This window comes from Pteronotus mesoamericanus, unplaced genomic scaffold, assembly GCF_021234165.1.
Source record: "Pteronotus mesoamericanus isolate MK-2021 breed Mesoamerican mustached bat unplaced genomic scaffold, CSHL_Meso_final contig_116, whole genome shotgun sequence".
Taxonomy (NCBI): domain Eukaryota; kingdom Metazoa; phylum Chordata; class Mammalia; order Chiroptera; family Mormoopidae; genus Pteronotus; species Pteronotus mesoamericanus.
Window position 1 is genome coordinate 23,297,856 of NW_026555027.1, and position 15,214 is coordinate 23,313,069.

At 37.0% G+C, this 15,214-nt stretch overlaps 1 protein-coding gene across 1 annotated transcript in view; it reads left to right on the forward strand.

Moving 5' to 3' along the window:
• The first annotated feature begins 4,510 nt into the window (after positions 1-4,510).
• Positions 4,511-15,214, forward strand: part of LEKR1 (leucine, glutamate and lysine rich 1) — a 144,716-nt gene continuing 134,012 nt past the window's right edge. Inside the window, exons 1-2 of the mRNA XM_054575571.1 lie at positions 4,511-4,762; positions 7,666-7,755. Coding sequence (XP_054431546.1) covers positions 4,511-4,762; positions 7,666-7,755 — 342 coding nt within the window. The remainder of the gene's footprint in view (positions 4,763-7,665; positions 7,756-15,214) is intronic.

Sequence of the window (15,214 nt, forward strand, 5' to 3'; positions counted from 1 at the left end):
TATGCTAAATATAGTTTAATATTTGTTACATGAATATATTTTATTTTTATTGATATGTATTAGTTCTAGGTGTATAATGATCAATATTTGTATATATTATGAAATAATTACAGCAGGAGGTCTAGTTAACGTCCATCACCACACAATTACAAAATATTTTTTCCTGTGATGAAAAAATATCCCCATCCCCAGGATTTATTTATTTTCATGACTATATTTGAATACAAAAAGAGTAAAACACTAATGGCACTGATTTAAAGCTCTTGTAATGAATTTGATGCTTAAAAATATGGCACTGATAGTTCTTTAACCTCTTAGCATTGAATACCCTGCCTCAATAAATGTTAATGACTTCAAAGACTGAAAATTGATAACTACCTTATGCATTTACAAAAACTTTTGTAGAATTTGCTAGTTTAATGAAATTACTGCTTATTCCTGAGATTTCCATAGGATTCTAAGAATCCAACTCACATTTGTTTCGACAAATAATTAGCAGAAGTGATTTCATTCTGCCTTAGATGAAGTTCATGCTCTGTACTTAACAATTTTCATAGCTATCGAATTTATAGGAATCAAATTATAGCCACTGTTCTGCCATTTTGTTATGTCTGTATTAATATAATGTTTTAATGCCATTATATAGAGAATTGTGAATCATCTTAAAGATATTTTCTTACAAACTGTGATTTAAAAAATCAAACATCAGCTCTATCAAATAGATGAAATAGATTAATTGGTTTGAAAGGGTGTAGAGCAACTAATACTCTTAAACAGTGCTTTTAGGGCCCAAAATTAATACATTTATTATGTTCTAAACACTCTGAAATGTTCAAATCTACTGTAGTAGACACCTGATCCTCCTCCTTCCTCATTTTCAGGAATCCAGACCTCTTCACCGTCCCCTCTCCCTACCACTCAAGCACGTGTAAATCAGCCCCACTCCAGGAATGAGCTCAGATTAAGTCAATTCTCCCAGCCCCTTGCCCTTTACTGATTTAAATGGAATGGGCCTATACCCAATTCTGACCAAACCTGCTTCAAGGGAAGGTTGCTGGAACCTTCATATATTTCGGGTTCATCACAGTCTTATTTATAATGTTTAAAAATTAGAAACAGCAAAATGTGAAATAAACTGACTTATCAAACAACAAGATTGAGTGGCTATTAGAAATGATAATATAAGGCCTTTGGTGATGAATGTCCCAAATAGACTTTTCTGTGAAAGAAAGCAAGTTAAAAATAACATAATTTTTAAATGGGCTCCCAATAGCATTCGAAATACCATATACATTTTGTTAATTACTTTTATCAACATATATTTTATCAAGATACCAGGGTACCTCACAGAATCAACAGAAATGCTGAATAACCAAGCTTCAAGAAAGCAGGAAACTGGACTCTTTGAGAACTTCACTTATGAATTCTGGAACTCTAAAAATCATTGACAGTCTCAGCCCTTTGAATCTACCTCTTAATGAAAGTTGGTCCTATCCTTTTTTACAATTTCTGCACATGGCAGGTCAGTGGTGGCTGACAGTCCAGTTTTGCCGAAAGGAAGAGAGGTTTTTGTTCCCTGCCTACATTTAGAAAAATGTCAGGAAATGACTGGTGTATCTTAAGTTATACATCGATCCCTTGACCAAATTCCTGACGCCAGAAGGAGTAAGGTTCAGGTCTCCTGATCAATTGTACGGACCAGGAATGCAAGGCCACACATGATGACACCTCCCTTTCTAATTACATGTCCAGAAAAATAGGAGCAGAATCCAAAGAAGAGGGACAGTTCTTTCTCAGAAGAAAAGAATGCTAGACAGACAAACATTCCTACATATTTAAGTGAGAATCAGAGTTAGCTGGAAAACATTTTACAGTTAAACAGTGAATCTTGCTCTTTCCACATAAACTGGGAGGTGACCATGTGTATTTTATAGTTTACAGTAGGCATCCTAACCCAGAATTCCCTTCTTTAATATTTACTTGTGTAATAAATTGTGCGTGTATGTGTGTGTATAACTAGGCATCATAGGCCTATGGGTAATAATAATATGGAAATAAGAGCATAGATCAACCAACTCAAAGTTTAAGTAAATAGAAAATAAGCTAAATGTGGAGTTTTGCAAGGTTTCAGTTATTTGGAGTGGTTTTTGTGTTAAACTGTCTTGGTGTTAATATTTTTGTTTTGCCTTCCAAACCTGAATTATTTACAAATCTACAAACATTTGAATTATATAGATTTCTGAGCAAGTAACACATTTTGCTCATGGGATCTTGTGAAGGAACTTAGATTCTGGCATCTTATATGTAATATCTGTAACCGCCCCCCCCCGCCCCCCGCGTTTTTTAATAAATACTACAACACAAATGTCTGTAGGCCATGTTGAAAGCCCTAGTTTAGTCACTTTACAGAGACTCTGTTCCCAAAACTAGGGGGCCCTTTTTCTCAGGGGTCACTGACCCACAGGAGGAAAAGAATAATAAAGGGTCACAGAAGAGGTTAAAAAGAACTTAATTTGATTATCACTGGATTACTTTTAAAGGTCACAGTAAAAAGTGAAACTTTGCTGACTTAAAATTTAAGAACAGGATAAAACAAAACTTTATTCGACATGTCCAGTGGTGGGAATATTTTAAATTCTACTTCAGTTAGTATGGCTGATAAAGTGCGAAAAAGAAGTAGAAAAAGAAAAAGGACAAGGAAAGAAACCTGGACAGAGGGAGAGATGGAAACCAATGGAGAGCCACGAAAAACACACACCAGCATGTGGGAGAGGCTTCCTGGATTACTGTTTTTAAAAAACCTACTTTGTAATACCCTGTCACTACTCTTCACCTGTGCTGTGGTCTTCAGGAATAACACTTTTCACTGTTATTCTTTAACAAAGGCTATTCTTCACAATTTATCCACTCTATCCTTGAAATTCTTAAGAATGCTTACCACTCTGTTCAACGGAACTTTCTTTGATGATGAAAATGTTTTTAATATATGGGATGGCACATGGTAGCAACCTGTAATTACTGAGCACTTGAAATGTGGCTAGTGCAAAAAAGGAATGTCAGTTTTTATTGTACTTCATTTTAACTAAAGTAAATAATCACATGTGGCTATCTTTTGGACAGTGCAAGTCTAAAGGACATTCACAGAGGAAGGAAACCCGGTCTTAAAGCCAGTGTAGAGATGAATGAGCAGAGATTAAATTAAATCACAGAATGAATAAGCATGCTGTACTTGACCACTTTATTGGCTGTCTTTTGCCTTTCTTAACCCTTTGTTCAGTCCTCTAATTATGCTTTTCTTCCCAGATGAAGATGCTCTCCTTGAAGGGGTATAAACAGAAAACCGCTGGTAGGCATTGGGGCAAAAATATCAGTCATATTAAAGTATACAGGGCACATCTATTTCCCAAGACTTTTAGTGCTTTGAGGAACAGCGCTTGTAGAAGTGTTCAGCACTTCATGCTATCATTTTCATTAATAACAGGTATGCAGTCTGACTACTGTTCTAGCATGTTCTGCATCATTGGATTACTTCTCTAAATCTACGTGTTTTAATTAATTTTCTTGGTATTTATTCAACCTTATTTCATTCAATAGTAACAAGTCTTTCCTTAGTGAGCAGTGAATATTTTGTTTCTTGGAAGAGCTGCATTTTGGATCTCATATAACCTTCAAAAAGGACAGATTTGGACTGTGAATGAGTCACCTGCAAATCATACCAAAGGCTGCCCCTGTCTGGGTTAGTCACTGAGCTTCACCCCATCCTGGTATGCAGTGCTTGTCACACAGTGGGCCATCAATAAATGCCTGCTTTATGAATGAAGGAAATAAAGTCAGTCACGTGTATGGGTGGGCAGTCTTTTATGAATAAATAAGTTGTGGAGTAGGGGTCTTGAGATACCTTTTGAACTATGAACCTTTCACCTTGACTACTCTTGGACTAGTATAACAATTTTACGAATGCCTTCCCAATTAACTTGCTTTCCCTGCAACCACTGAAACAAGGGCTTCCTCTTGACACCCATGAGCTCTACAGGCATCGCTCCTCTTTCCGCTCAACGACAGTAACTGCCCGCTGCCGCGTCCTCCACACGGACCCAAGGACCAGGGCTGAGAGGTAGACGAACGTAGGCCTTCCAGCCCAGGCAGCACCTCTCTGCGACCTGTTCCCTCCATCCCGACAGTCGCTGCCACGACTCCAGCCCGCACTACCGTCCACCCCCGTCCCCCGGCCTCGCCTTTCCCTGCCTCTCACAGCACTCGGCTTTAGATGAACCCTTTCCTTCGACCCGGCCACGAGCTTTCCCGTTCCCGCTCGCCGCGTGGGGCTCAAGGTGGGGCAGGGATGGGATCCGGTTCTCGCGTTGGCGAGAGACGTGGGCCGTGACGCCATCGCGCCCTGACGTCAGGCCTACGTGCAACACGGTCTCCCAGGAGACCGGGAAAGCCGTTTCTCACCCGGCGGAGTCCAGGTCTAGGTGAGAGACGACGAACGGCTTCCGTGAGCCGCGGGATGACCCTGTCCCCGGCACGCAGTTCCGGAGCGGGGGCGAGCTGGCGCCCGGGAGAGGCCCAGAAAAATGAGCCGCCACGCTACGGCGAGGGGATGGGGCCCGCGCCTCGCCGCCGCCCCCATCTGCGTCCGCTGGCTGGTCCTCGCGAGCCTGCCTGGGCCACGCACCTCCTTCTGCCCCGCAGTGCGCGACTGGGTCTCACGGTCGCACCCACCTCTTCTTCCTGCAGCGGCTGGTCCCGAGGGAATGGGGTTAGAAAGGGACAGATTTCAAAACCCAGCAGTTTTGGCTGGCCTTGTAGTTGATTTCTATTTGGAAAACCCCGCAGCTTCAAGGAAAGTCTTAAGACGTGACACCCACCTCACCCGACCCTCACTTGCGGGTGATTCACACCAGGGGAGTAGTTCTTTTATGAAAGGGCCTGAAAACTGAACGTGAGTTAACGGCCCAACGTGACACTGGTGTGAGGAAGGGAAGGGGAAGTGAAAAATCAAGGACATTTCTGTGTTTCGGGTATCTGCCTTGTCACCCTGTTACATAGAGCAGGTTCAGAAATACCCACGTAGCTGCTGCCAGTTATCTGTCACCTCACCTCTTGCCGAAGGGCAGTCTGCACGTGTGTGGTAAAGAATAAAAGGGAGCGATTTGATAAAACACGCAAAATAATGTAATGGTAAATTAAAATTATACAAAAATTTCCCTGTTGCCAAAAGGGAAAGAGACCTTCCACTTCCCATTCTTGTGAAACCGCTTATTCCTGAATGCCCCCACTCTTCCTTTAATGCGTATGCAAAGCTTTTTAAGACCCAGAATGTTTTTCTTGAGGACCTGTGAGCCATTTCTTTAAAATGTAAATATCAAGGAGGGTAGCTCCGTTTCCACATCTCCATGGGAGTTTTAGTCTAGATGCCACCTAGTAACCTATAGTACTTTGTCATATAGAGGCTTGCATTCCTTAGAAGAAACGCAATTAGCTAGCACGGATGGCCACTTCAAATACCGGGTGAATTTAAAACGAAGTATGAAAGAGTGTATAGAAAGCTATATTGAGGACAAGTTACCATTTATCTGAAGAACATGTATGTAATGAATTGTATCTGCCTGGCTGTATAAAACAGTGACATTTCTTTCTGTCTTTGTAATCTCATTAGCAGATTGATTGTTATGTGCCTCACAGTCTAGTTAAATGCATATTCAATAATAAACTTGCTATCTTTCTACTATGGAGAGATTTTCTGGGTTGGCAGAATATTTTACTTTTAATTTTTCCTCAATAATTAGGACCTGCCAATTCTTCCCCCTTAGTAGAGTAAGACCACGGAGTTGGAATAGATTTACAGACAACAAAGGTTCTAAATAAAAGTAGTCCCACTGGTGCCTTGTTTATACTGTCACTAGATCCATGCTCTCAAATAATTTTGTGGGTGGAATTTTAAAAGGAGATTTAGTTGGTAATTTAGGAGAGATTCTCCCAATAGAGCTTAATTAAGCTCATGACATCTTATGTTACTGTTGGTGAGTCCACTGTAAAATGGCAGAAATGAGAATAATGAGCCCTCTGTGAATAATGAGCTCTTGCCACATCACAGTGACAGTCTGCCAAACATCAGATTATTATGTACTTGGCCATGTGGGCCTGTGTTAACTGTCAGTTAACTTTACCCCCATAGTTAGCTCCAGTTAACTTTACCAAACACACACACACGCGCGCGCACACACACACACACACACACACACATGCACACATGCGCACTCACGCATGCACGCACATTACATTTATTTGGGAAGACAGCTGGTTAATTATTTGCTGTAAACAGCAACTCATTAAAACAGGTTTTGTGCTAATGGGTTAGGGAGGGAATTCTCTCTTCTACCAATGGTTGCATGATTTTTAAAAAATACTACTGCTACAAAAATTTTTGTCACTTACAATTTCCTTGCTACCTAGGCAAGGCCGGGGTTGCTGTCTCTGATAGAGCACTATGCCTCTCTTGTCTCTGTCAAAATCCCACCCTGATCAAAGGCAAACAGCCTCAGGAAGCCTTCACTAATACTCTACTCCAAGACATTTTTTTTTCCTCAACTCCTAGATTTTTCATTGTCTACAACTTTTGGCCCTTAGGCCTTCTTTCATGCTGTGGAATTGGGCCTATATCATCTTGCTCTGCTGCCCACTTCTGCCCCTCACTCCTTGGATATATATGTATAAACATCTCTCACTCATGAAATTGGACCAGCTCTTTTTTTAAAAATTTTTTTTAAATTTGTTGATGAGAGAGAGAGAAAGAGAGAGAGAGAGAGAGAGAGAGAGAGAGAGAGATTTGTTGTTCCACTTATTTATGCATTCATTGGTTAATTATTGTATGTGCTCTGACCGGGGATCAAATCTACAACCAGTGTATTGGGACAATTCTCTAACCAACTGAGCTATGTGGCCAGGGTCTGGGCTGTCTATTCTTTCTCCATATTTGGGAAAGATTTTTTAAAAACCCCAAAACCAAAGTGCTCCTCCATTCATCCTGTATAGTTTTTATGAAAGTTTTATATTGAATTGTTTTATTATAAACTTAAAATCTATTAAAAATAAAATATCTGCATAAAAATTATTAAACTGTTAATTTATAGGTAAAATTTGCAATTGGCTTCTCATGCTTTGATGACTCTTCTGTTCAGGGCCTGCATATCATATTTAATCTGATAACTGAGTATTTCTTCTGTACATCATCATTTAAACCAGCATTTGTGTCACAATTGCTTGTCTGCTGAACTAAAATGCCATATTTATACATTTTTCTAGTAGCTTTTCAAAAAAACTGAAATAAATGGTTCTGTTAACAATTTTGTGATCCTTATTCTGTATTTGCAAAGCAAATAATTCGTAGTAAACCACCACTGAAATTACTAGTAGACTTTTAATTTCTAAAGAAAGAAAACATTTGCAGCTATTATCAGTAGTCTGTCTACAGGTCTTTCCTGTTTTATTGACTTAATAACTGAGAAAACCCCACTTGTACCATTTAACACTGAATTGATGAAATAAACATCTGTTGAAACAGTTATCACTATTCTAAAAATACTCTCAAGAATTTATATCTTTTAATTTGAAATTTTTTCATGTTATTTCAATTCTGATTATTGCCATCAATATTTTTAGATCATTTTGCTTCAGAGTTCCTTCGGTATATTTTGGGAAATTATGGATCGTCACATTCCCATGCATGCGTTACCTGAAGAAATCCAAAAGGTATGATATCATGTTATTATAGTATAACATTAGTAACATTTTAACAAGCAGGTGATTATAAAACCTGGGGGAGCAAATTCAGAGGTTTTGTATTTATTTTTTGTAATGGCATCGGTAATGAACTGATGGAGTGGGGAAGGGAACAATCTGAATTGTGGAACTCAATTCAGTGCCGAGTGTTTGACTTGTAAAAGAAGACAGATACACAATTCCAGCACAGTATTTGACCAGGTGTTTGTGGAGCCCTTGGGAAAAGAGGGCCCCAGGAATGTCTTGATAGTATATTTAGATATTTTTCTAGTGGATTTACAGGAAAAAAAAGTTTTTAAAAAACTGGAATAAATGGGTCTGTTTAAAATTTTAAGTGATCCTTATTCTGTATTTGCAAAACAAGTAATTAGTAGTAAACCACCACAGAAATTAAAATTAGTTTGTAGCTTTACATGATGCTAAATTTTTAAATCTCTCCCTCTCTCTCTCTCTCTCTCACTCTCAGGGTCTATTTCAGTTTACCTTATATCTTGCACCAGGCACTTTTTAAAGCCCTTTCATATATATCAACACATTTAATCTGGTTAACAATTCTTTTTCATAGTTTCATGCTAATCTCCTCCCTGTTAGTTCATATCTGTGCTCAAGCAAACACATTTCTCCCATATTTGGTTTGGCAATGCATACATCGTTAACAGTATAATTTTAAAAAATATCTCTTTGAAACTGATCGACAAATTGTGAATTAAAACTTCAGACTTTAGCTATCATTAATCATTCAGGTTTTTCAGCAAATCTACAGTCAACTCTTAACCACCAGTCTGTTACTTTTTAATTAAAGAAATTGCAGTCAGCTCTCAGATATGCTTTTATCCTTTGTTCATGTTGCTTTGGGCTTCCTGTTAGCATTAACCATGCCATTGATTTAACTTGATACTTACTGTTACTGCATGTTCTTCAGATTATGTAAACTGCAATCTAGCAGGAACTGGAAGGGGGAAGTCCAATTACCAGAAAAGACTTTTTCAGCCACTGCATTTAATTCCCTTCACCTTTTAAGTTAGTTATAAGAGATAGAAAGCCCAGCGAGAGCTCAGCTGTGTATGCTGTGCTTACCTGGGAAATGCTGCTTTTATCAGTTTGTAGACGTGGAATGTCCTTCCTTTCTCCTTCAACTGAATTCCTTCCATTACTACCCTGTTAAAAGAAACAAAACAAAACCATCTGCAAGAAACAATACCCATACTTCAGATTCCAATCATTTGTCAGGAAGAGGATATTTAATGGCATGAAAAAAATAACTCTAAAAGACAGTGTCTAATTTAAATGCCATACAAGATCTTATCTTCTGAGAAAGGAGGAGGTAGGGAGAGGAATCCCCAAGTTTTGGGATGGTCAAGGGAGGAGCTTTATGCATGAGGTAGAACTAGGGCTGACCCTTAAAGGCGGAGTATTTCTATAGACTCATAGGCAATAGGGCATGCTAGGCCAAGGGAACAGAAGCTTACTGGTGAGAAAAAGCTGGCCTATTTAGGGAATGTTTAACAATGTAAATGTTTTGACTATATGAAAAAGTATGTATTTATTTTGACAAGGTTTTTATGAGAGTTGTAGAATGTTTTTTCTCATATTTAAGGTACTTTATAAGCAAATTGTTTAAAAATGCTAAAACCAAACATTTCATAAATCTACAGTTATGTTCTCAAAGCAGGAATGGCAAGCAGCTGTCCATACAGTGCAGAGAAGTGGAGACTCCAGGGGAAGAGCTGCTGCCTGAGGCCCTGGACAAGCATTCGATGGCACCCTTTGTACCACTGAATGTTTAGAATATGAAGTGCAGCTTTGCCCTTTTTCAGGCCTAAGTTAGATTCTTTTCTACAACAAATATTTATCCAGAGCCTATCATGTGCCAGGCATTGTTCTGGGTACTTGATTATAAAGCAATGAAAATGTGTACATGCACCCCACAGCTTATTAAAGCACAATCTAAAAATAAGTCAGTTACTTGTTTTCCATAACTTCTTACCTATGCTTGATTCATCTAGATTATCCATAATGTACTTGTTAAATTGCTTGGCGATCAGGCAGTATATCTACCTAGTCAGCTTGCATACATCATTCTGTACAGAGTCATGTCAAACAGATAAAGGGTAAGGCAAAACTACGCTTACAGTTGTTTGTATGGAAAATAATATAATAATAAAGAATGTAAGAATAAACTCTGTTTTTCATACTCATAACTGTAAACCTACTTTTGCCCCACACTGTATATAGCTTATAATGGTAATAGGAATACTTTGGATTAGAATTATTTAATAATACTTCATTATTAAATGAAGAAAACAAATCATTTCTTTTCATAATGGCTTGGAAATTGTCTCCGTCTCTTTATTGGGGAAAAAAGGACATGAGGTGGGTAGATCAGTATGCCTCCCCACCCCACCCCTGTTAACTTCTGTGTTAGTTTTTATGCTGACTCTTCTTTCTAGAGAAGTCCTTGTCCTCCTTTCCTTCCTCCATCCCTCCCTCCCCTCCTTCCTTTTTTTTAAATTCCTCTGTGTAGGCGAGGAAGGTTAGTGTAGCAATGAGGGAGGAGAAGGTGAGGGGAACCCTTTCGCCTTATTTCCATCCATACTTTTGCTATGTGATATGGGAATAGGGTGACTGATAACTTAGACGAAAGGTACTTGATGAAGAATGTGAAAATGACCATGCTACACTGTGTTATTAATAGCAAAATAGGTAGTAGTAGAAAAGTTGCAAGAAAAAGTAGAGGTGGAGGGGGGATGACCCCCAAAGGGAAAGCGTAGAGATGATGATAATAAGCTATAATTAGAGAATGAATCCATTCCCTGACTGGAAGGTTAAGATTGTTAAATCAGCTACCCCTGGTCTCATCATTTAAGGGAACCTTAGGGAAGCAAGAAAAGTATAATCTTTTGACTTCCATTCCTAGGTCTTTTTGCTTTTTATCACAGTTTCTGACTGAGCATAAAATACACCTCAGACTTCCAACTTCCCGAGTGGCACAAAACATAAAACAGGTCCATGGGCTGGACAGCAAGACCATACTCATCCCCTTTGTCTGCTGCTAGACTCTACAGTTTATTTCCATATGTATTTAGACCATATTTTAAAATCTGTCTTCTCTCTAGATTGAGCTGACTCATTCTTGTCTTTCACCTTTGATTACCAGCAGCTTTGCTAGAATTTTCATCCAGCATTCTGAAAGCAGAATGCACATGTAATGAATGATAGTACAGTTCTGTGTTTAGGATTTTATTGCCAAAATTTAAAATTAAAACACTTATAGGTGAGCAAAGTAATAATTCTATATTTCTTCCCCTCCTGAATGTCAACCCATCGTAGAGATATATGGACTCCCTCCTTTTAGGGGGAAAAAAAAAAGCAATGAACCACTTTTCTTCTGTTGTTTTTGCTTGAGGACATACACAGGAATCAAAACAACTGCAACAAATTAGTGGAAGGAATCAGTTATTTTGCAAAAGTAAAGCTGATCTCTCTCTCTTTTTTAAATGGTGACAAAGTGAGCACTTGTAATAGGAGTTTAGCTTCACTAAAGATATTTATTACCAGAGGACACAAAGTAAACTAAAGAGATCAGAGCTGTTTATTTTATAAAACAGAAGTGGTCGCACAAGGATTGGAGGGCATGCTGTTCTTCCTGGGATAACAATCCCTTTCTCTAGCAGTAACAGCTCATTTTGTTCTGTTTCAGTATAGTAATTTTAGTACTTTGAAACTTTGAAATTTATTCCGAATAACAGTTTTATATTTCCAAGCACAGATTGTCATTGCCAGAAAAAATAAACGTAATTTTCCAGGTCATTTTGGGCCACTGTGGTTAGGGTCAGATTTTGTGTTGAGTTAAAGGAGAGGAAAAAGAATGAGAAAAGGGTCATAGAAATGTTAACATTATTATCCTGGAAAAGTAATGATATGTGTATGTGTGTGTGGGTATGTATGTTGTGTTTTTAAGCAACTGCAGTTTTAAAACCTAGTGACAGAAAAAGTAGTAAGCTGTGCAATTCTTGGAGAGACTAGTCATTTAATATTGTGATCTAAGATAGTTGGTTGGGAAAAAACAGTTTTTTAAAAAAAATGTTACTGTGAATCTTGAAAAAAACTGCATTTGTGAATTTTTAGTTCAAAATACTTTTTCTGGCTGGCCATAAAGGGCCATAGAGTTTACTAAGGTGGGGTGTCCCAGGGGAAAAGTAGGTATTAGAGGAAATATACTTTGGAAGCATATGCAGATTAACATATGTATGTCATATATAATTTATATATGAAGCCAACATTTCTTGAAATTGCTTAATAAGATTCATTTATGGATTAATCTTTGGTATTTCAGTTCCAGATTGATTTATTTTTATTTTTATTATTTTCTTATTAAACTTCTTATTTTGAGATTATAGATTCACATGCTATTACCTCAGCTTCTCCCAATGGCAACATCAGACAAAACTATACTCTAATATCACAACCAAGATATTAGGATATGAAACAGTTCTGTTACAACAAGGGTTCCTCCTGTAGATCTCTTATAACCACATTCACTCAACCTCCCCCTTCACAGACCTCCACCACTCCCTTACCCCTAATCCGTGACCCCTGGCAACAACTGATCTGATCTTGAATGTTATATAAATGAAATCATGCAATATTTAACCTTTTGGGATCAGTTTTTTTCACTCTGGAGTGTAATTCATAGTGTAATTCTCTGGAGCTTTATTCAGGTTATTGCATGTATCAATAGTTTATTTCTTTTCATTGCTGAGTAGTATTAAATGGTATGAATATACCATGGTTTGTTTAACCTATTGAAGAACATCTGGGTGTTTTCCAGTTTTTTGGCTATTACTTATAAAGCTACTATAAATATTCACATATAAGTTTTTATGAGAACATATGTTTTCATTTTCCTGGGATAAATGCCCAAGGGTACAATTGCTAGGTTGTACGGTAGTTGCATGTTTAGTTCTTTAAGATACTGCTAAACTTTTCCAGAGACTGTACCATTTACATTCTTACCAGCAACGTATGAGTGATCCAGTTCCTCTGCATCTTAATCAGCATGTGATGTTGTCATTAATTTTTATTTTAGCCTTTCTGATAGGTGTGCAGTTATATTGCATTGTGGTTTTAATTTGCATTTTCCTAATGACTAATGATGTTGAGTATCTTTTCATGTGCTCATTTGGCATCTGTATATCCTCTTAGGTGAAATGTTTCTTCATGTCTTTTGACTATTTTCTAATTGGATTTTTTTTTTTTTTTTACTGTTGAGTTTGAGAGTTCTTTATATAAGCTAGATAGTAATCCTTTGTTAGTGGTTAGCAAATATTATTTCTTGGTCGTAGCTTATCCTTTCATTCTCTTCACTGGGTGTTTGTAGAGAAAAAGTGTTAAATTTTGATGAAGTTTAGGTTATCAGTTTTTCCATTTATGGTTCATACTTTTGGTATCAAGTATAAAAACTCTACCTAGTTTAGATCCTGAAGATTTTATCCTAGATTTTTTTATCTTCTAAAATCATATTTTTATGTTTTATACTTAAGTTTATGATTCATTTTCAGTTACTTTTTGTATAGTGCATAAGATTTAGGTTGAGGTTCCTTTTAAAAAATCTATGGGTATCCAATTTTTCTAGCATTGTTTATTGAAAAGGCTTTCATTTCTTCATTAAATTACTTTGGTGCCTTTGCCAAATAATCAGTTTGGCATATTTATGTAGATATATTTCTGGGTTCTCTGATCTATTCTGTTAATCTGTCCTTCTGCCAGTACCACACAGTCTTGATTACTGTAGTATTACAATATGTCTTGAAATGTAGTAAAATGATTCCTCCCACTTTATTCTTCTTTTTCAAGATTTAGTTCTTTTCGTTTCTTTACCTTTCCATATAAATTTGAGAACAGTCCTTTCTATATATAAAAAACATCTGGCTGGAATTTTGATAAGACTTATATTAAACCTATATATACATTTGGGGAGAATTGATATCTTTAATTTTTGAGTCTTCCAACCATAAATACAGTATGTCTCTTCATTTGTTTAGATTTTTTATTTCTTACATCCATGTTTGCAGTTTTCTGCATACAAGTCCTGTGCAGGTTTTGTTTTATTTACACCTAAGTATTTCACTTTTTGAGCAATTGTAATTGGTATTATAATTTTAATTTCATTGTCTATGTGTTCACTGGCAATATATAGAAATGCAATTTTTTTTGTATGTTTATCTTACATCATTAACCTTGCTGAACTTACTGGTTCTAGAAGTTTTATTGTGGATTTCTGGGGACTTTCTGTGTAGACAATCAAGTCATCTCAAACAGGAACTGTTTTGTTTTTTCCTCCCTGATATGTATATCCTTTATTTCTTCTTCTTGCCTTATTGCTCTGGCTAGGACTCCCAGCATTATGTTGCATAAGAGCAGAGAGAGTGAATATCCTTCCCATGTTTCTTATTGTAGAGGGAAAAATCACTCACTCTTTCACCATTAAGTATAATGAAGGTGGGGTTTTTGTTTTTTGTTTTTTGTTTTCCGTAGATGCTTCTTTGCCAAATTGGTTTTTGAATTGGTGATACAGCAAGTTGACTTATTGATGAGTAAGGGTTCTGATGGCCTTATGAAATGGTCAGGTGGTCTGTGTGCCTCAAAATTTTGATTGTTCTGTCTCAAAATGTTTCTCTCAATCTCAGTGAAATTATCTAGCTAGACACTTGTTGTTTTTGAGTAAAGTCATCTTTTTAATGCAGGCCCTCTTGGAAGGGTTAACAGTTTATACTGCTGTTACTCTTACCTTTGTGGAATAGCATATCTGTTTCTTTTCTCCTTAACCAAGCATAGTAAGAAAGGAGGAACAATTTTTGGAGCAGAGAATGACTCAATAGGGCAGCAGGGGGCTATTGAGTGTCCTTTCTAGTTGAAGCATAGATAGGAATTTCACAAAGGATTCAAGGCCTAATTTAAGATTTTAAAAAAATTTACATCATTTTTATATCAAGTAACTGTAATTTAAGAAGTATAAATACTGCAGTTGATAAGTTTATTTTATAATTTACTTTTAAATGGTTCTGCATTTGTTTAATATACTGCATTTGTTAATGCCACCTACAAAGTACATCTAGAAGGCAAAGGCATGCTGCTAATAATAGCCATTTTGTCAAGAATGACAGCATGTCATTATTTTACTTGTGAAACAAGGAGACGATATAACACCAAGTTATAAGGATGAAGCACAAATTATATTTCATAAAAAAGCCAGATAACTTTTACTTACCTCATTTGGGAACATAATTATAGTATTTCATATCTTCTCAAGTTTCACAGAAATGTCCTAAGTAATTAGCTCATATAGACACCAAGAATTTGAAAGTGTTATTACATTTTTTCTGCTGCAATTTTACTTACAGAATATTATTTACAATTTAATAGCACT